General features: G+C 38.5%; 2 protein-coding genes and 1 long non-coding RNA gene across 11 annotated transcripts; all 3 read right to left on the minus strand.

The window, feature by feature from the left end:
• Positions 1–1,423: 1,423 nt before the first annotated feature.
• LOC147477770 (uncharacterized) lies at positions 1,424–2,216 on the minus strand. The gene is made up of 2 exons (XR_015208700.1): positions 1,678–2,216; positions 1,424–1,503 (listed from the first exon to the last, which is right to left on the minus strand). It is a non-coding gene; the product is annotated as an uncharacterized LOC147477770 (long non-coding RNA).
• A 4,278-nt stretch (positions 2,217–6,494) lies between these two features.
• LOC147477771 (uncharacterized) lies at positions 6,495–8,229 on the minus strand. The gene is made up of 3 exons (XM_086586078.1): positions 7,073–8,229; positions 6,770–6,919; positions 6,495–6,662 (listed from the first exon to the last, which is right to left on the minus strand). Exons 1-3 carry the CDS (start codon positions 7,286–7,288, stop codon positions 6,495–6,497), a joined length of 534 nt encoding a protein of 177 aa, XP_086442204.1. The 5' UTR covers positions 7,289–8,229.
• Positions 8,230–8,316: 87 nt separating this feature from the next.
• On the minus strand, positions 8,317–14,124 carry LOC147477772 (F-box/LRR-repeat protein At4g14096-like). Of its 9 annotated transcripts, none has more exons than XR_015208537.1 (5): positions 12,521–14,019; positions 12,218–12,361; positions 9,133–10,100; positions 8,865–9,030; positions 8,317–8,749 (listed from the first exon to the last, which is right to left on the minus strand). XR_015208537.1 is itself a non-coding variant. In XM_086583745.1 (4 exons), exons 2-4 carry the CDS (start codon positions 13,451–13,453, stop codon positions 11,835–11,837), a joined length of 1,347 nt encoding a protein of 448 aa, XP_086439871.1. In that variant the 5' UTR covers positions 13,454–13,480; positions 14,072–14,124; the 3' UTR covers positions 11,732–11,834. The 9 variants fall into 9 exon arrangements, 4 of the variants coding, with proteins under 4 accessions (XP_086439873.1, XP_086439871.1, XP_086439872.1 ...); XR_015208538.1 differs by having other exon boundaries at positions 8,578–8,749; positions 8,865–9,014; XR_015208539.1 differs by lacking the exons at positions 12,218–12,361; positions 12,521–14,019 and adding an exon at positions 10,639–11,075.
• Positions 14,125–19,275: the final 5,151 nt, after the last annotated feature.

A 19,275-nucleotide genomic window follows, 5' to 3' on the forward strand; every position in this document is an offset into this window, starting at 1 on the left:
AGGCTCTTGCATTCTTCAAACAAAAATTCAAGGAAACATAGCTCATTCCCTGCTTCCACTAAATTCCCGGACTTCAATCGACTTAAGGTTCGATGAGAAAATCTCGAGGAGTCAGCCGATCTGTCATACCATCTTCTTCAAATTCACATACACGCCAAGTCCCTAGGTTAAAATCACACCAAACTTTAGGCGGGCGAAGAATACAAATACTAGTAATAAAGGAATAAATGAAGAGGACTACATACTAATATCTTGGAAACTTACATAGTCAATGAAAAGACATTCCATGTTAGGCAAGTAGTGAAGTAACTCCGTCAAATATTCACCATTAAACCAATCCACACCCACGCTCAATCTCACATATTTCAAGTTCGAAAATTTTAGTAAATTTTCTCGTGAGACCGCTTTAGAGAGCGTCTTGAATATCAAACCATGTTACAACATTTATCGGGGAATCACCTAACCAAAGGGTATAAAAGTGTTGGCAACAACAATGAGGTTATCGGACATGCATGTAAACTAGAAAAACCAAAAGAACACAGAGCCTACCTCAATTGAATCATCGGATAACCTAAGATCCTTTACATCACAGATTGCTTTAAGAAGCTTATCCACCGCGGTGACCAATTTTTCGGTGCTTCTGAGGATATCAATAGATGCATTGAATAAAGAGAACGGGTTGTATAATGATAACTCATACGCCATATTGCAATCCAACTCCAAGGATACGAGACTCTCTGCATAGACCTTTATCTCACAATCATGAAAACTATCCTTACGGCTCTAAAATATCAACTATTACCAGTCTCTTCAGGGCGGGAGCAGAAATGTTGATAACCTTCATCTTCAACCATCGACAATTCAAGAAAACAACCTCTTCAAGGATTGGGCAACTTAATGAGACATCTGAATTGCTTGGTCGCAAAAAACTTCAATATCATCAAGATGCAAGACCTTGAGCCTTGAAAAGGAAATCGGCGCGGAACTTTGAGAACAGAATCCATACGAGTTTAATTATTGTCAATGACTCCCCAATTAAAGAGGGTATGGGGAATACAAGGGGTTCCAGGCCAACACAAAGATTAAGAATGAGTACTTGAACTTTACGTTTTAGTACATTGGATATCCATGCGTTAAATGCGAGATTTATCAAGGACAGGTCTTACTAGAAAGGCAGAACTTGTGTATAAATGGTGCATCATTAAGAAGCAACACTCTTTCGACAAAATTCATGAAAATTGTCTTATGCACTAATTCTTCATTCATACTATCAGAAAACAATAGCTGATCACACAAATCAATGTTTGTGACAAAAGTCCAAAGATACCTCCATCTTGTAGACAATACACTTGTACCAACTGCATACTTTGTTGGGAGAAATGAAAGGATGCAATGAATAATTCCCTCGGGTAAGAAGCTAATTCTGTCTCCACCCTCACCGATTTTCTGTCTTCCCATTTCTAAGTCTTTCAAACTCCAGCTTTACTTTAAATATTCTTGCTGCTATAGTGCAATACAAAATTTTTGTAAACATACAACCTTTAGCAAAAGAAAATTTTCATAACACAATTATGCACAAAATGTTACTCAAACTTTAGGCAATTCATGAAGAGGATACAATTTAAGCACAAACAGATTAAAAACAAAACCAGGAAAGCATGAAAAATTAATACATACTTCGTTAGTTCAGAGTTGAGACCCATTGAAGAGTTGCACACGTGAATTTGATGATCCTTAAATTTCTAACTTCCCACCACCAACATATTTAGGGTATGGCAAGTTGCAGTTATCAACTTCAGTAAAATTGTAGGGGTGGACCATGAGTTAGAACCCATGGGCTGATGAAGGGATAGCCCAATTGGAAGTTTAAAAGAACCCACAGGAGTTATCCTCCTCTTCATATAGATTACTTATTATTATAATTAACGAGGGGTTGCCCGGCCCGGTGATGAACTGTCAAGGCACAAACCTTTTAAGGATTTTATCCAGAATCCCAAACCTAACAGCCTATGTTGACTTGTAAGTCTGATCTAGTGTCACCCAACAACTTTTAGCTAACTATCATACTATTTGAGTTCACTTGAAAGTGTCATGTCACAATTTGTAAAATACAATGTTGGCCGTCAAATGGAGCTCTGGCAAGCCCCACACCATTCATTTTTATTAGATAAGAAAAAGCTATGTGATTAGGACCATAAATTTCTAAGTTTGGTAGTAGCCAAATGTACCCGTGTCTAACGGGAACTCCCTAAACACTGATTCGAGAACCATGATTGTGAGGGAGTAATATTCACATCTAATGAATATCAGGCGCGTGTCCAGCATAAACAGAAATATCCTACCGACCTCATGTCCTCGTCCTCCGAACTCGCTTCATAAGCGACTCGCCTCATGTAGGTGATCTACTTCAGCTCGTATTACAAGCAATGACATCATCGTCCGATCTAAGATGTTAGTCCCCACGAGCTCGCTCGAGGCGACGCAGTCGAGCGAACGAACTCACTCAGAATGCTTTATCTCATGACATCATCCCTTGTCTAGATGCAATCATTATTAGGGCCATACTTCCACAACCCCTTACCACAATATCACGGACTCACCGCAACTACTCTTCATCATTACGAATTCCTACCAACACTAAATCTACACGCATCCCCACGATCTCCACCACATATCAGATTTCGTCGGTACACAAGTGTCGCAAGAGATCCACATGCTCAACAACTATAAATATCATCTGCATAAACTTCGTCGGACTGATTCTACCCCGTGAGTGAGAGATAGATATGTAGGCGGTTAAACTCAACAACGAACTTGGCCTTTCCTATTTCCAAACCCATTCTCTTCTCACATTTGTAAGGTAGAACTAAAACGGCTCCTTTACATTGGCCGTCTATAGGAGCGATTCTTAAGAAACCACTTTACAAAAACAAAATTACTCAAGCCCACAAAGCAGGGCAGGCCTCGAAGCTCAAATCGAGAGCTGAGCGAACTATCTTTCTTTTCTTCTCTTCTCGCACGCCGACACCAACAACATGTGTGAAGTCATCATTTGTCTAAAACCTGCATCTCTGGAAAATGATAAGTCTTTCATCAATGGATAATATTTCTGCTGTGGATTCAATAACTAATTACTTGAAAAACCAAACTCTGGGTAACGAATATAAAGTCAAATTGAAGCTTCAACATCTTAATTGGGACCATTCTTTTGGTCAAGAGTCGTCTGTTGATCCTAAAACCCATATCATGCCCAGAGAGGTTCTTCATGCTTGTTATACGAAAGTGTCTCCTTTTGTTCAAGTAGAGAATCCTCAACTCGTTGCTTGGTAAGAAACTGTTGCAGAGTTCCTCGATTTGGATCCTGAAGAAAATGAAAGCGATCTCATCTGTGTCCTTCTTTGGATCTTGGATCCACCAGCTATGAGAAATCCACCGATCCGTCGTTGCTAACCAATCAGATAAGTCTATTTGCGTTTACTATTGTGTGGAGCACTTTACGGTTACATACCTTGAATTCGATATACTTTGATATATTTCAAGTCTATTTGAATTCAATACAGCAAGACTCGACCTGGTGAAGTAAATTTATTTCAACCGTTTCATTAGTGAATTTATTGGTCTCACTATGGCATGGACGTCGCTTCATATTAGCATTATCATTGCGTCGCCCCATGTTTATCATATCAGGCTCTAAGTTGGGGGCTAGCCACAACCATCTCCGGACCAGGGCTTATTATTGCCATCTAAACATGTTCAATTTTGTTATTATGCTCTAGGCATCTCCAGAATTACTACTGTTAGTTCGCACTAACTCTTTGGTGCTAGTTCGCATTTTGTACAGGTCAATCAAGCTCCAAAACTGGGGCTAGCTACAGTCACGCCAATTCAAGGCTAGCTGTTAGCCGCGACTTCCAAATCAGAAACACTCACTCGAACTCAAACGCTCTCTAGAGCTAAAACGTTCTCTACAGCAAAACGCTCACTCGAGCTTAAAAGGCTACATAGCCCACCACTTCTCACTAGTTGGGGACCTATATTTCTAAGACCGACTCAGTGCAGAATGCTCTCTAAGAGCACTAGGCTCCCATAGGCCACATCGCTCACTCGAGCAGAATGTTTCTATAAGCGCTAAAAGATCCCTTGACCTACTGGAGCAGAACGCTTACATAAGCGCTAAAAGGTCCTTTGACCTACTGGAGTAGAACGCTTCCTTAAGCAACAATGGTCTCTTGACATACGAGCTCACATGAGCAGAACGCTTCCATAAGACGGTGATCTCCAAATCAGGACGCTCACTAGAGCCGCCAGCTCACTAGCACAGACATACTCACTTGGGTTCTGACACCTACCTGAGTATAACGCTCACTCGAGCTACCAGGCTCCATAGCCTCTCCAATTCTTACTAGTTGATGACCTACAACTCTAGGATCAACTTCGGCGAGAACGCTTCTTTACGAGCAACACGCTTTCTTAAGCTCCCCGCTCTTCGCGAAGCAACACGCTTTCTTAAGCTCCCATGCTCTCTGCGGAGCAACACGCTTTCTTAAGCTAACACGCTCTCCACGAAGCAACAACACGCTTTCTCAAGCTCTCATGCTTTCCGCGAGCAACACGCTTTCTTAAGTTAACACGCTCTCCGCGAAAGCAACATGTTTTCTTAAGCTAACACGCTTTACTTTCGAGCTCCGGGCTCCATAACCTCTCCGTGTCTTACTAGTTGAGAACCTACATTTCTAAGATCACCTCGGTCGCGAGAATGCTCTCTACGAGCCACCATTTACTTGAACTACAACACTCTCATGAGTTCCTAACGTTATCAAGCACACAACGCTCTCTCGAGCTCCTAGGCTACATAGCCACAATATTTTCTCGCTAGTTGAAGACCTACATTTCTAGGATCAACTTCGATCTGAGCATTTAACTCTCTACATAAAGGCGGATCGGTAGAGGAAAGGAAGCGGTGAGTGGGCTTACACTACTTTGAGAGCATTACTCTCATCTTCGAGCGAGACCACCCAAAGCCCCACGATCATGCTCCTCTTGCAGCTCTTCGTACTTTTTCTCCAACTCCTCTAGCTCAAGGTGCATGTCCTCATATGCCTCCTTAGCTTGCAACGTAACACTTCTGCACTTCTCAGCGAAGTCGTTCGCCATGGTCAGCTTTCTCTTCAGGTCATCCACCTCATTGATACCCACCACCGTTCTCTCTCATCAGATCGCCTCCTCATATATGCTAGACACGCGCTACCGTTCTCTCTCATCACATCGCTTCTATGTACAACACGACCTAATGAGAAGGGACTGTATGAGGGAGTAATATTCACATCTAATGAATATCAGGCGCGTGTCCAGCATAAACAGAAATATCCTACCGACCTCATGTCCTCGTCCTCCGAACTCGCTTCATAAGTTACTCGCCTCATATAGGTGGTCTACTTCATCTCGTACTACAAGCAACGACATCATCGTCCAATCTAAGATGTTCGTCCTACTAGCTCGCTCTAGGGCGACGCAGGTCAAACGGACGAACTCACTCAGAATGCTTTATCTCATGATATCATCCCTTGTCCAGATGCAATCATTGACTACTGCAACTACTCCTCATCATTACGGAATTTCTACCAACGCTAGCCCTACACGCATCCCTGATCTCCACCACACATTTGTACTCGTCAGTACACGTGTCGCGCAGATCCACATGCTCAACAACTATAAATACCACCTGCATAAATTACGTCAGACCTGATTTTACTCTCCTCCAGAAGTGAGATAGATACGTAGGCAGTTCGCTCAACAACGAACTCGATCTTTCCTATTTCCAAACCCATTCTCTTCTCCCATTTGTAGGGTAGAACTAAAACGTTGTTCCTTTACAATGATGAAAAGATAATACTGAACATGTAGACATATATCGTTTTTAGAAGGAAACTCCCTGAGACAAAAGTTTATTATATATTATAGCATAGTGTTCCACAGTTCCACTTACCACTGTTAAAGTATAACAAGGCACGGTAACTGCGAAAATGATAGACCACCATGCTCCGAATTATAACACCAAACAAGTGGACGCGTGGATCTCAGGTCTTGTCCGATAAAAAAGCTTGAAAATATACGTCATTCCAAGTGAGATGTATATATAGTAGGAGACACCAGCATTATTTGTGATCTAAACTTTACTTAACTTTTCAACCAAAATAAGAATGCCCTGATTCGCAAATCACACATATGAAGTAAATTAGCAACAAAAACATTAATATCAAAGAACAACAGAGTAAAAGTTAATGAAAAGGAGCTGGCAATCAACACTTACTGGTTGCCAAACAGCCGCACAACTGCACAAGTACACTATCACATAAAATTACTAATCTCCCAATTTCTCTAGGAGAACTCAATTACACAAAGTGTTGAACCTCTAGGAAGCATAGACAGTTGCTTATTAACCTCCATTTTCCTCTCTCTGGATCCCCTGGATAACTTTGATGAAGATATGATAGTCATTTTCTCCAAGGCCTTCGTGATTCTTCAAAAAGAACTTCAACGACAGACAGCTCCTTCTCAACTCCATAAAACTCATCAAATTTAACTGACTTCCGATTTGACAAAATAGGTTGAGAGGTTGTTCCAAGTGTCCAACCATGTTTTCCAAATGCAAAACGATGTGCCTAAATCAAAATGCAAATTCAGAACCTAAGCACGGTAACTATAAAAATTGATAAAGTAAGAAGTAATCAATTAAAGATAATGGTGTACTTAAGTTTTTGGGGCTTACATTTATAAAGAGAAGAGATTGAATATTAGGCATGTTGCAGAGCAGTTCTGTCAAATTCTCAACAGTAAAATACACTGTTTCTAAATACAGTGTCAGATGTTTCAAGCTTGAAAATTTAAGCATCGCAGTGAGATTTGCCCAGGAGAAAGCCTGAAAATACCAAAACAAAATGCTGCAATGCTAAGAGCGCAGCTAACTAATAAACACAAAACGAGTACAACAACCATAAGTCAATTTCTTCTCATACTAAAAATCTTTTAACAGACTGAATAAAATGGACAAATCTTGAGAGAGAGAACTTACCATAAAGGAAATATCAGTTAAGATCAGATCTTTTACACCACAGATACCTCGAAGAAACTTCCTCCCCAATTGGCAGTCCATACTAGAAACATCGATACTTACATTAACTAATGAAGATGGGTTGGATAGAGAAAGTTCATAGGACAGCAGGTGGCTCGATAAGTCAAAGGCTACGAGATTCTTTACAGAAACCTTATCTTCAACCTGAATAATCATATATTTTCAAGCTCTTTAGTGCTAGAGCAGAGATGTTGACAGTCTCAATATTCAACCATTGGCAATCTTCTAGGACAAGATCCTCAAGGAAAGAGCAACAAAAACAGACTTCTTGAAGCACGTCGTCACGCGATATTATAAGATTCTTAAGATGCAAGACCTTAACTCTTAAGATGTAAGACTTCCTAATGTGGAATTGAACTGGAAACCTTCATAACAGTACCAATAGCAATTTTCAATACCATCAGTGATTCACAAGTAAAGAGACTATGAGGAAACACCAAATTATTGTCCACATTAAAATCAAGAATGATGTTCTCCATGAATTAACACGAGATGCATCGAGAGCTGTCTCGCTTAAGAGAGAGAACTTGTGTATGTACACCGCATCATGAAGAAGAAGAACTCTTTCCACTTTTTTCATCCCTCCCTTTCTCCCCAATTCTTTTTTCATTAATACAAAATTTGCTTACTAGCTAGTAAGCAAATTTTTCACCAATTTTTTTTTTCTTATAAGAAAAAAACAATGGTGAAAATTACAAACGGGGTGTGGTGCCACCTCTTTAGGGCATCTCCAATGGGGGGTGTAAACCGTATAGAGTGGAAATTTTACACCTCAAATATCAAAAAACTCTCTCCAATGGGAGTGCTAAACCGTAGGTAATAGTGTATTAGCTAATAGAGAGGGTGGGGAATTCACCCTCTCGCTATTAGTTAATAAAAAGCCCGGACGTCACTTAAAATAACGTCTATTTAACTTAAAAACTCGGACGTCACTTCAACACACGTTTGAAGCTTTATTTTTTAACTCGGACGTCACTCCAAGTGACGTCCCAGTTTAAATTAAAGAGGGACGTCACTTGGAGTGACGTCCGAGTTTAAAATCTATTTTTTTTACACTTTTCCATTGGAGAGTATAGAGTGTGGATATTTATGAGTTATACAATACTATACAATTAGAAGTGTAAAATCCTAATGGCACCTACATTGGAGCCTAGGTGGAGGTGTAATTTTACACCCCCATTGGAGATGCCCTTAGTGATAGAACAGGGGAAATAAAATAGAGACCATACTTAAAAAATTAAATCAGACGAAAATATAGGCTGGATTGGCACTCAGCACTTAACTGATTGAATCTGCGTTGCTGTGTCTGAACAAGTTTGAAACTTGAACTTCCTAGAAGAAGTCGACTAAACCAAAAGCTGAGCTTCTAGGAAACATTAGTAACTGTTTGGTGACCTCCACTTGCCTCTTTGGATCTTGTGATAACAATGAAGAAGGAATGATAGTCATTTTCTCCAAGGCTCTTGCATTCTTCAGCAAAAAGTTAACCAAAAATAACTTGTTCTGGTTCCCATAAAAATAATTCAGTTCAACTGACTTCAAGCGTGATAGAGTACAGTCAGGAGTTGTTTCTATAAGTGTCCAACCACGTTCCTCAAACCCACATTCCTGGCTTCCCTATATGAAAACTTGAGATATATTTTTAAAAACCACACACATGAAAACCATTACAGTAAACCATTCACCTAAATTAGTCATAGAAATATAAAATGCACTAGAGTTTAGAAATTACGTTTGTAAAATGAAAAGCTTCAATATTAGGCAAGTGACAGTATGTTTATCAACTGTCTAACACCTAAATCACGTCGCTCATTCAAGGGTGATCCAACAACCACTATCAAATGAATCAAGTTGGAAAATGGAAGAAGATTGGCTGAGAGATCTGTACAGGAGAAAACCTTGATGTACCAGATGAAAAGCATCAGCAGTTAAGATACTACGTATATAAGCAGGAAACATAAGCTCATCTTGAATACTTGAAGTTACTGAATGAAACTTACCATAGCAGCTGCACCATATAATATTAGATGTTTTACATTACAGATCCCCCTAAGAAGCTTACTTGCGCGTAGCCACTTCTTCAGAAATTACAATATCAACTGATGCCTTAACTAGCGAGATTAGGTTGTATAGAGAAAACTCATACAACAGACTAGTCGTTAAGTCAAATGTTATGAGACTCTCTGCATAAACCTTTATTTCACAGTCACGCAAATCATTGTCACCCTTATATGAATAGTCGTCTACTCTCCATGTCTTAAGTTTGGGAGCAAAGATGTTAACAGTTTTGATATCCATCCAGTAACATTGTGTTTCTAACTCCTCCAGAATCGGGCAAGTAAAAGAGACTTGATGACTCGAGTGGTCACAAGAAAAGGTACAAAATCTAGCTGCAGAATCTTAAGGCTAGGAAAGTTGATAATGGTGGGAATTTTGACAACCGAGTCTGAATCGATTTTCAAAATCTTCAATGATTTACAACTGAAGAAGCTAAATGGGAGCATATAAGGTTCCAGACAAATGGAGAGAAAAATCTCTTGAACTTTACAAATTACAAAGGTAGAGAGATCCATGCATTAATCCAAGATGCATCATGTGTAATCACATCGTAGGGTGAACTTGCGTATGTTTGATACATCACGAAGAAAAAGCATTCTGTCCACAAAATTCATGAAGCTCTTATCCTTTATCTTTCTTTTCAACCTTGGGGAGAATAAGAGGCAATCATTAATATCGAGAGTCAGGACTGAAGTCCAAACGTACTTCCATCTTGTTGATAATACACTAGTACCAACTGCATACTTTGTAGGGAGAAATGATAGGATGTAATGAAGCATGCTATCTATCAGGTAAATGACTAATCCTATCTTCTCTCTCACCATTATTTTGTTCTTCAACCAACCTTTTCTTCTTAGAATTTAGTGGCGGAGTAGTTGCCATGGTTATGTTGTTCCACCTTAGTTCAGATCTGCAATAGAAAATGCAGTATAGTCTTATAAGAAGAAATTAGCGAACAAAATTAACTCCATAAAAAATTGGCATGCTGAAAGTACATGAGAACAGCAACCTAATGCATAAAGACTCCACTCGTTCTCAAAGCTTCTTCAATAACTACAGGTCAAGTACATTTTCCCGATACTATTAATCATTTTGCTAAAAGCTTCATTTTCTACAACTAGTTTGCTCACACTGCACAAGAACCCGTTGCAAGTGATTCTGACTTAATACAATAAGAAGTACACAATGAATAAACCGGAGATATATTTCGTGGGTACATACATAAGTATTTTATGCAACAGCTCGTAAATGCCCTTCCAACATTGTGGTTAAAAACAGCTGTAGGCAGAAAATCTGCTCATTACATTTTTTACAGATATGAAAATGCATTTAAGACTTCCAAGTGTTTCAACTTTCAAGTAAACTCCTACTTATACTAGTGTAACATGAGCATATAAATGAAGGAAAAAAAAAACAAATAAGACAAACCGAATGAGATAAGAACAAACCAGTTATTGGTTTCTATTTTCTTCTTGTTCCTGACCATTCAGATTTCATTGTTGGTTTCAGTTTATCACTCATCAGTCTTCAGTATGCAATTAGGATCGAAAACGGGTCGGTCGGGTCGGGTCAATAACTTTTAAAACCGAAGTCGGTCTAGTGGGCTTTTTGACGCTGCATGGTTTTGAAAATGGGCTTTGAATGGATGTGTGTGCTGCCGCGTCTGTACTCTGTAGTGTGGGCGTTGAATGTGGAAAGATGAGAACAACTGGACTGCGTCTGTAAACTGTTGTTGCTCAATTTCAACTGACCAGAGAAAGTTTCTAGCTAGTGATAAATGATACACCAGAACGTTTGAAAGAGTGCTTTTAAATTTTTGATGAGTGTAAAAAGAAGAAGTCTTATTTTGCAGACCAATTTTTTTTTCCGTCAAATCTATATAATATTATTTACATCTCCAACTTCTATGATTTAGAAAGGTTGGTTTTAAAGCCATAGAGGCGTAGACTACATCAAGAGGACGGTCATAGGAGGCATAGAAGAATATGGTAACATCGTTAGCCACTTTGAAACCATGAAAAGGTCGAGAATAGGGCAGGGATCGGGTCGGATTCAGGTCGGATATGGCTATATCCAAATTCGAATCCGAATAGTTTCACAATATGGCTATATCCAAATTCGAATCCGAATAGTTTCACAATATCCGAACCCGATTAAAACCGAAATTGAATATCCGAACCCGACTAATCCGATCGGATAATACTAAAAATTAAAAAAAAAAAAAACCAAAAAATTATATCCAAACCCGAAACCCCGACATACCCGAATACGGATATAAAAATCAACCCGAACCCGATATATTCGGTAATCGGGTCGGGTCAGATTCGGATCTACCCAACCTGATTCCCTGCCCTAGTCGAGAACCATGCGGTCATGTGAACAAAATAAACTATAATAGTGCGCAGTTGATGTGGATTGTTAGACCATAAATACTTAAATAATCTTTTTACGATCATGTCATCATGATCCACATGTTTCAATTGCGCATAATCTAGAACAGTGTACTGCGCACTCACAACTCAATAATTTCAGAAACACAAGTTAGACAAATGTGCTAGCAATATCATTAATATGACTGGAAAAGGTGGAAACAAGGAAATTGTCACTTACAGACGTAAAGTATACTTATAAAGTTACAATGGCTCTAGGAGATTTCAACTACACAACATTTTGATTCTCTAGGTAGCATTTGTAACTGTTTAGTAACCTCCATTTGCCTTTGTGGATCTTCAGACAACTGTGAAGAAGAAATAACAGTCAGTTTCTTCAAGGCCTTTCCATTATTCAGTAAAAGCTTAACCCACGACAGCTCATTCTCAGACCCGTAAAACTCGCGAAATTCAACTGACTTCAGATGAGAACAAACACATCCAGGGATTGTGCCATGTTCTTCAAATGAACATAATTCAAGTTCCTACAACCGTGGGGAGAACAAGGGAAAGAACGTCAATCTAATATAGTAGGCACCGAGAGTATATAGCAAGGAAATAAGTAGGCCGGACATCTTCTGAAGATCTGAAAACTTACATTCATAAAGCAAAGAGTTTCGAGATTAGGCAAGCAGCAGAGTAGCTCTCTCAGATATTCACCAGCGAATTCATCAGTGTACAAACACACTCTCAGATGTTTCAAGTCTGAAAATGTATGTAGAAGATTTGCACGGGAGAGAGCCTGGAATTACCAACATGAAAATTCTTAAATACTCACGAATACGCTAAAATGCATGCAAAGAAAATGAAACGAATTGAATAATCAGACGTTAATTTCCCGTTCTGTAAATGTTTCAGATATAAACTGGGTAAACTAAAATAGTGAAAGAAGTAAGCATACCATAATGGAAGTATCAGTTAACAATAGATCCTTTACATTACAGATCCCTCTAAGAAGCTTACTTGAACGATCGTTAATATCTGCTTCGAAAATATCAATGCTCGCAACAACTACTGATGATGGGTTGTATAAAGATAATTCACGTGAGAGTTTGGTTTCCAAATCTAAGGATATGAGACCCTTTGCATAAACCTTAATCTCATAATCATCAACATCGTCTTCATAATCAGATATTGTCAGTGCCTTTAGTGAGGAAGCGGAAACTATGACAGTCTTGATCTTCACCCATTGGCATTCTAATATATTACACTCCTCAAGCTTAGGACAAGTAAACGTCACTTCCAGAATCCCTTCGTCACTACAAATCTTAAGATCAATAAAAAACAAGACCTTAAGGCAAGAAAATACACTTGAAGGGGGAATCTTCACAACAGAATGTTGAATTGTCAGTGTTGTCAGTGATTGACAAGTAAATAGACTACGGGGAAACACAGATTCATTTCTCCTATAAAACAAGAGATCCAACTCTCTAACTTTACGCCTTAAAACTGACGAGATCCATGCATTAACACGATATGTATCAAGATTACGCCTACATAGTAAAGAGAACTTGTGTATATATGCAGCATCATGATGAAGAAGCACTCTGTCCACAAAATTCATGAAGATCATGTCATGTTCATCTGTACAGACTGTCCTCTCTGATTGTAACAAAGTATCACAAAAGTCAAGAGAGGATATCGAAGTCCAAAGATAATTCCACCTTGTTGATAATACACTTGTGCCAACTGCATATTTTGTAGGAAGTAAAGAAAGAATGTGATGAAGAATGTGGTCAGGTAAGTTGCTGATCCGATCTTCATTCACACCACTGCTACATCCTTCACACACACTTTTGCTTTCACAACTCAATGTTGAAGCGCTTGCATCCATGACTACGTTCTCCTCCTATTTTCTACACTGCAATACAAACACCCGCAAGATCTTACAAGGAGAAAGACATGAACGTGCACATTAAAAAGTGTGACAAAAATAGCCCAGTTTGTAAATTAAGAAGAGAAAGGCCTGCACTCGATATCAATTCGAGGCAAATATGGCCACACGGCATGCTTTCTCTAGAGCAGCTCCACGCCCAGTCCACGGTCAGTTAAATGAAATGAGAACCACATTATTATACAAACTATTGTAGCACTAGCAATTGATTTCACTCGTTAATACATTTTACTTTTGAGGACTAGGCCGTCGTCCACTTAAGAAGCTAAAGTGCCAAACGTTATCTAATAAAATGGTAAAACTGCTGAGACTTTAAGAATCAACATAAAAATATCGTGGGTTAAAACTCAACTACATCTAAATTGCCCTTTAAGAAATGCGAAATTCACACAAGGAAATTGAAACATCTAAGTTTCCCTTTAAGCAAGTATGATGAAAGCAACAAAAATAATAATGCCATGAAGCCCTTCATCTCATGTTTATCAACAAACTAATACATATAACAAGTAGGACTAGACATAATGCAAGCATATAAATGAAATGAGATAGAGAACAAACATCAAATTTTTTTTGCCTACTCTTCTTCTTCCTGATGATTTAGAGGACCGGTGGTGTCAGTTTGTATGTGGAAACGGGTCGGGTCAGATTATTTAAGTTGGTCGAATGGGCTTATGGGCTTCGACTGTGGACTGTGGAGCAAGAATATTAGTAAGATGCACTCACAACATGTCAGAAAACAGGTATTTGCAACTAGATTTCCGGAACTAGTAATGTACATAACCTTGGGATGAAATGAACGCCAATTAAAATGTCACCAACCACATCACAAAAATTTCCTCAAAAATGTGATCAGAACATGACAAATATTGAAGGATATTGGAGTTACTACATGGTTTGAGTTTCAACTGACACTTGCGATTGCTTTAGGAGAAGTCAATTTCACTACGTGGTGAGCTTCCGTGAAGAATTAGTAATTCCTATAAAATCGTGGTCTATAGGTTTAATAGATCACGAGTTTTAGGTACTAAAAGCGTGTGCTTATGGTTCAAGTAAAGAACACGGTCCTAATCTGACTTTAAAAGTGTGCTCTATTACAATTGATCACAGTTAAAAAATGTGATATACTGGCATTTATGTAAGGGGGTGACTACACCAAATGGCTCAGCACAAAAAAACCATCCGAAATCGGCTGTGATTGCTGGTGTAGAGAGAGAAAACAGGAGAGAGGAGATAGAAAGAGAGTTTGACTTCTTATTTTATTTCTACCAACCAATCACAATGGATTTCGGACGTTTTTTTTGTGTTGGGCCATGCGTTTTAGTTCTATCCTTTATGTAAGTAGTGCTCCAATTGCTTCTTTGGATCAGCGGATAATGCCGAAGAAGAAATGACTGTCATTTTTTTCCAAGGCTAAGGCGTTCTTCAACAAAAATTTAACAAAATAGAGCTCATTTATGCTGCCGTGAAAATGCTTGAGTTTAACTGATGTCAGGTGTGACAGATTGCATTGTGGAATAGCTTCAAGTGCATCCTCTTCAAATCCGCTGTCGGAAGAACCCTAAAACGAGATAGACAGAGAGGATTTCAACACAACTTGGTGAAATATTAAGGGCTAACGAGTATTTACCCTAGATGAGCCAATTAGGATTTCCCCACTAGATGGGAAATTAGGGTCTCTCCCTAATTTGCCGGGAGGAAATACTCGTTAACCCAAATATTAATTAGTAACAGTAACGCAATTACGCAACAAAAGTTAAATGAACAAGAATTTGGCTAACTTGCATTTTCAAAGAGAAGAAGTTCCACGCCGCTAGGCAAGTGACACAATGGGTCGATGAATTGTCTGAGATCTAAACAAACTGGATCTACAAAGGCCTGGTAAAGTCCTACTGTCACTTTTAAAACAAACAAGCTAGAAAATGCACGCAGATGATCGAGGAGATCTAGTTCGGAGATTACCTTGTATTGCCAAATCACAATGCATCAGCACTCAGTAATTCAGTTAACCAGAACAAAAACGGGAAAACTTAAGATACTACCTATATACATCACACCCAAAAGTTCGTTTTTCATGCTTTGAGCTTTTCTATTATTAGACTGAATTGAAAGGATAGGAACGAAAGAGACTTACCACAACAGCAGAGTCAGATAAAGTTAGATCTCTGACATTACTGACCGTGTTAAGAACCTTACTCAAACGGTGACCTTCATCGAACCTGCAAATGTCAATGGATGCAATAGCTGGGGAGGTCACGTCGTATAAATAAAGATAACTCATTATTCAGATCGCTTCGCCAGTCTAAGGAGTTGACACTCCCTGCGTAAACCTTTATCTCACAACCACGCCAGTAAGATTCATTATCATACGAAATCCAGTTCTCAAGTACGGGAGCATAGATGTGAATGGTCTTGATCTTTCCCCATTTACAGTCTTCTATAAGAAGTGTTTTGAGACATGGGAAAATAAAAGAGACTTCCTTACTAGATTGGCAGGAGGAGAACTTTACAGAATCAAGATGCAAGAACTTGAGGCTTGACCAATGAATCAAAGCAGGAAGATTGGAAAAGGAATACAAACCCACTAAATCGTCTCTTATTTTTAATACCTTCAATGATTCACAAGTGAAGAAGCCACTGGGAAGAATATAAGGATCGTGTAGACTAATTAATGCCAAGAAAAATTTCTGGAACGTTATGCTTTAGTGCAGTAGATATCCGTGCCTTAATTCGAGATGCATCAACCCTGTCAAGGCATCCGAGGGAGAACCTGTGTATGCTTAAAATATCATGGAGAAGAAGGACTCTATCCACGAAGTCCCCGAAGCTATTAATACAACTTCTCTCTGTATTTGAACTTTTGAAAAGCATCAGATTGTCATCAAAGTCCAGAACAGGAACTGAAGCCCATAGGTATATCCATCTTTTTGATAATACACTAATAACAACTACATACTTTGTAGGAAGAAATGAGGGTGTAACGAAGTATACTATCGGGTAAACAACTTATCCTATCTTCACTCACACCACTATCCTGTCCTTAAAGCAGGTCTGGCTTCATAAATGCCAAAGAACTTGTATTCATTTTCATGCAGTTCCTCCTAACTAAAAGTCTGCAATGATAAATTCCAACAGGATAAGTTCTATAAACAGGATAATTTGTAGGGAAACACACACACAGACGCACACACAGATACATAAACAAAGGTAGCACGACAAAAAAAGGATGTAACCAACAAAGTAGCAATGTCGATCTGCTTCAAGTAAATTTCCCATTCTATCTCGCCAATACTCGTTGCTGTCACAAAACAAAGATACAGACGCAATGCAATCCCATTGTTGGGATCTCTTATGTATTTCTAAATACTAGTGTGTGTGTGCAAAGTGGAGGAGATGAACAAATGGTGTTCTCTCCACTTTAGTGCATAGTAGATAGTCCCACATTGGTTATCCACCACATCGGGTAGGGTTTGGGCCTGGGCTTGGGCTTACTGTTGTGGGTAGTGGTTTGACCAATAGCCTAAACTTGTTTTGCCTTTTTCTTGAGCAGCAAGTTTCAGTGTTCTATTAGGAGTTGGTCTCTCTTCCTCCTAACCTCTATAAATAGGACTGTGAGTCCATAGAGATGAGACTTGATCGAAACTCAACTCGAGAGAAGAAAAACTTAAACCGGTCCTTTTCTTCTTCTTCTTCTTCGCCAACCGCCCGAGAGAGTTATATTGTTGTTCTAGAGGGTAGTCCGTTTCTAGTGCAAAGTCAGTCTTTGTTAACCATTGAATCACGTGAGAAAGACGCCTTGTTGCCCTTCGCACCATTGGAAGGGCTTAAATCTTTCCTTAAGGACGACTAATCCGCCTTGGTTATTCCCGATTCTTGTTGTCCTTGTTTTTCTTCATTGCTACATCGTTCTTACGTTCTACTTTAGTTCTTTGTGTTCATACAACTATTCTAACAATCTTAAGGAAAGAGTTTTGTAGTAGAACAAAGGAGAGTGCTTTAATACGACAATAAAAAGATAAGTCTTTTACTTTGAGTTATTGTTTGTGTTATTGGGTTATGACTTTAGAAATTTTCTAATAATTTCGTTTTTGGTAGAGAAACCAATTAAAGATTGAATATTTATTGATCTTTTGTGGTTTATCAAACCCTATATGGTTGTAGACCTTTCTCCTACGTTTGTGGGAGTCAAATATGAGATTTCTATCAAGAAAAACGTCAAAGTTCGTCTTTTTGACGAATGTTCATAATGAACAACATAAGATAATCCCATTATTTCTGCACAAGAAATTTGGAAGACTATCAATGAGTATTTCCACCATTCACGCGGTGATGCTGTTTATATGTTTCTTGAGGAAGATTCATTAACTTATAAGGAAGTTGTCTGTCTATGAGAAGTGTCCTTTTTGAAGGATACAACTCCTCTAAACTGGACTCTTGATTTATTGGGGGATCTATATATAGGTTGAATTGGATCTTCAAGAGAAAACTAAAACGTGATAGTTGTATTGCAAAATACAATGCTAATAATAATAGCCAAGGGGTTTTAATCAGAGACAAGATTTATACTATTTTGAAACCTTGCTCATATAACTAGAATTTCTTTTACAGAATTCTAAAGACTCTAGTTGAGTAGTTGTGCGGAACTACAATACCAAGTAGTACCAGGTGATGAGCTGAAGGTATACAATTTAGTTAAATCTTTGTATGAGTTGATTCAAGCCTATAAATGGCATGAGCAATTCAACAACATATTAGTGTCATATGGATGTCAAAGTACCGTTGTTGATAAAAAATGTGTACTTTCTTTAGAGTAAAAGCAAGACATATGTGTTAATCTCTTTGTTTAGATGATTTAATATCATGAGTGCTAGCATTGAGAATGTGTATGAGACAGAGAAATTCCTATTTGAAACACATCATAAACTGTCATTGAAAATAATAGTTTATTATGTTGTTAAACTCATTTCTATAACTGCTATATTCAGTTGTCAAGATGGTGACGTTTGAATATGGTTGAAGGCCACATCGTACCTTAAACCAGACCGGCCGGATGGTATAGGGGAATTTCGGGCACTACAGAATTGAATGACTGGTGAATATAGGAATTAAAACTCATGTTGGTCTCATTATATTGTTATAGCACTTAGTAGAAATATTTTTCATTGAAAAGTATGGGTATTACGATAGTAAGCATGTGTTAACACCTTTTGTGGCATATATCCATCTTATGAAAAATAATCTCCTTGTATTTTCTCATACTAAATATGTCAATATCATTGGTAGCCAATTGTACTTGATGGATAATGTATGTGAGACATGACATTGCCTACATTAATGGCATCTTCGAAATGATAACCCATTGTGTCCTTATAAGGAACTTTGATGTATATTGTCAGATTATCCAAGTACTATAGCATAGCCATTGATTATGGACTGATATTTAGTAGATTTCCATCATTGTTAGAAGGGTAATATGTTATAAACTGGATCCAGTGAATGTTTATGTGTTTACCTTTGGTGAAAATTGAGTGTCTTGGATATCATCCAAGCTAATCGCCTTTAGAAAATGCATGTGATGATGCCGAAAGTGGGTTAGCAACCTCTTGGCAAATCTTCCCATGGCTCTAAAGCGCCTCCCGATGTGTATATGCTTTGCAAACTGTCTCATTGCAATAGCTAAGACATGTTATCTTATGTGCAATGGGAAAAGAATACATGTAAGTTGAGATATAACTTAATCAAGCGGCTGCTAGAGATTATGTTAG

This window comes from Coptis chinensis, chromosome 9 (genome assembly GCF_015680905.1).
Source record: "Coptis chinensis isolate HL-2020 chromosome 9, ASM1568090v1, whole genome shotgun sequence".
NCBI classification, from domain to species: Eukaryota; Viridiplantae; Streptophyta; class Magnoliopsida; order Ranunculales; family Ranunculaceae; genus Coptis; species Coptis chinensis.

What these genes read in the sequence shown, in the direction of transcription:
- LOC147477771 (XM_086586078.1), bottom strand. Translation starts at nt 7,288, where the DNA reads ATGATTATTCAGGTTGAAGATAAGGTTTCTGTAAAGAATCTCGTAGCC. An exon ending in TAACTGATATTTCCTTTATG is followed by an intron (nt 6,920 to 7,072) that starts GTAAGTTCTCTC and finishes TGGTATTTTCAG; the next exon opens with GCTTTCTCCTGGGCAAATCT. An exon ending in AATCTCTTCTCTTTATAAAT is followed by an intron (nt 6,663 to 6,769) that starts GTAAGCCCCAAA and finishes ATTTTGATTTAG; the next exon opens with GCACATCGTTTTGCATTTGG.
- LOC147477772 (XM_086583745.1), bottom strand. Translation starts at nt 13,453, where the DNA reads ATGGATGCAAGCGCTTCAACATTGAGTTGTGAAAGCAAAAGTGTGTGT. An exon ending in TAACTGATACTTCCATTATG is followed by an intron (nt 12,362 to 12,520) that starts GTATGCTTACTT and finishes TGGTAATTCCAG; the next exon opens with GCTCTCTCCCGTGCAAATCT. An exon ending in AAACTCTTTGCTTTATGAAT is followed by an intron (nt 12,105 to 12,217) that starts GTAAGTTTTCAG and finishes CCACGGTTGTAG; the next exon opens with GAACTTGAATTATGTTCATT.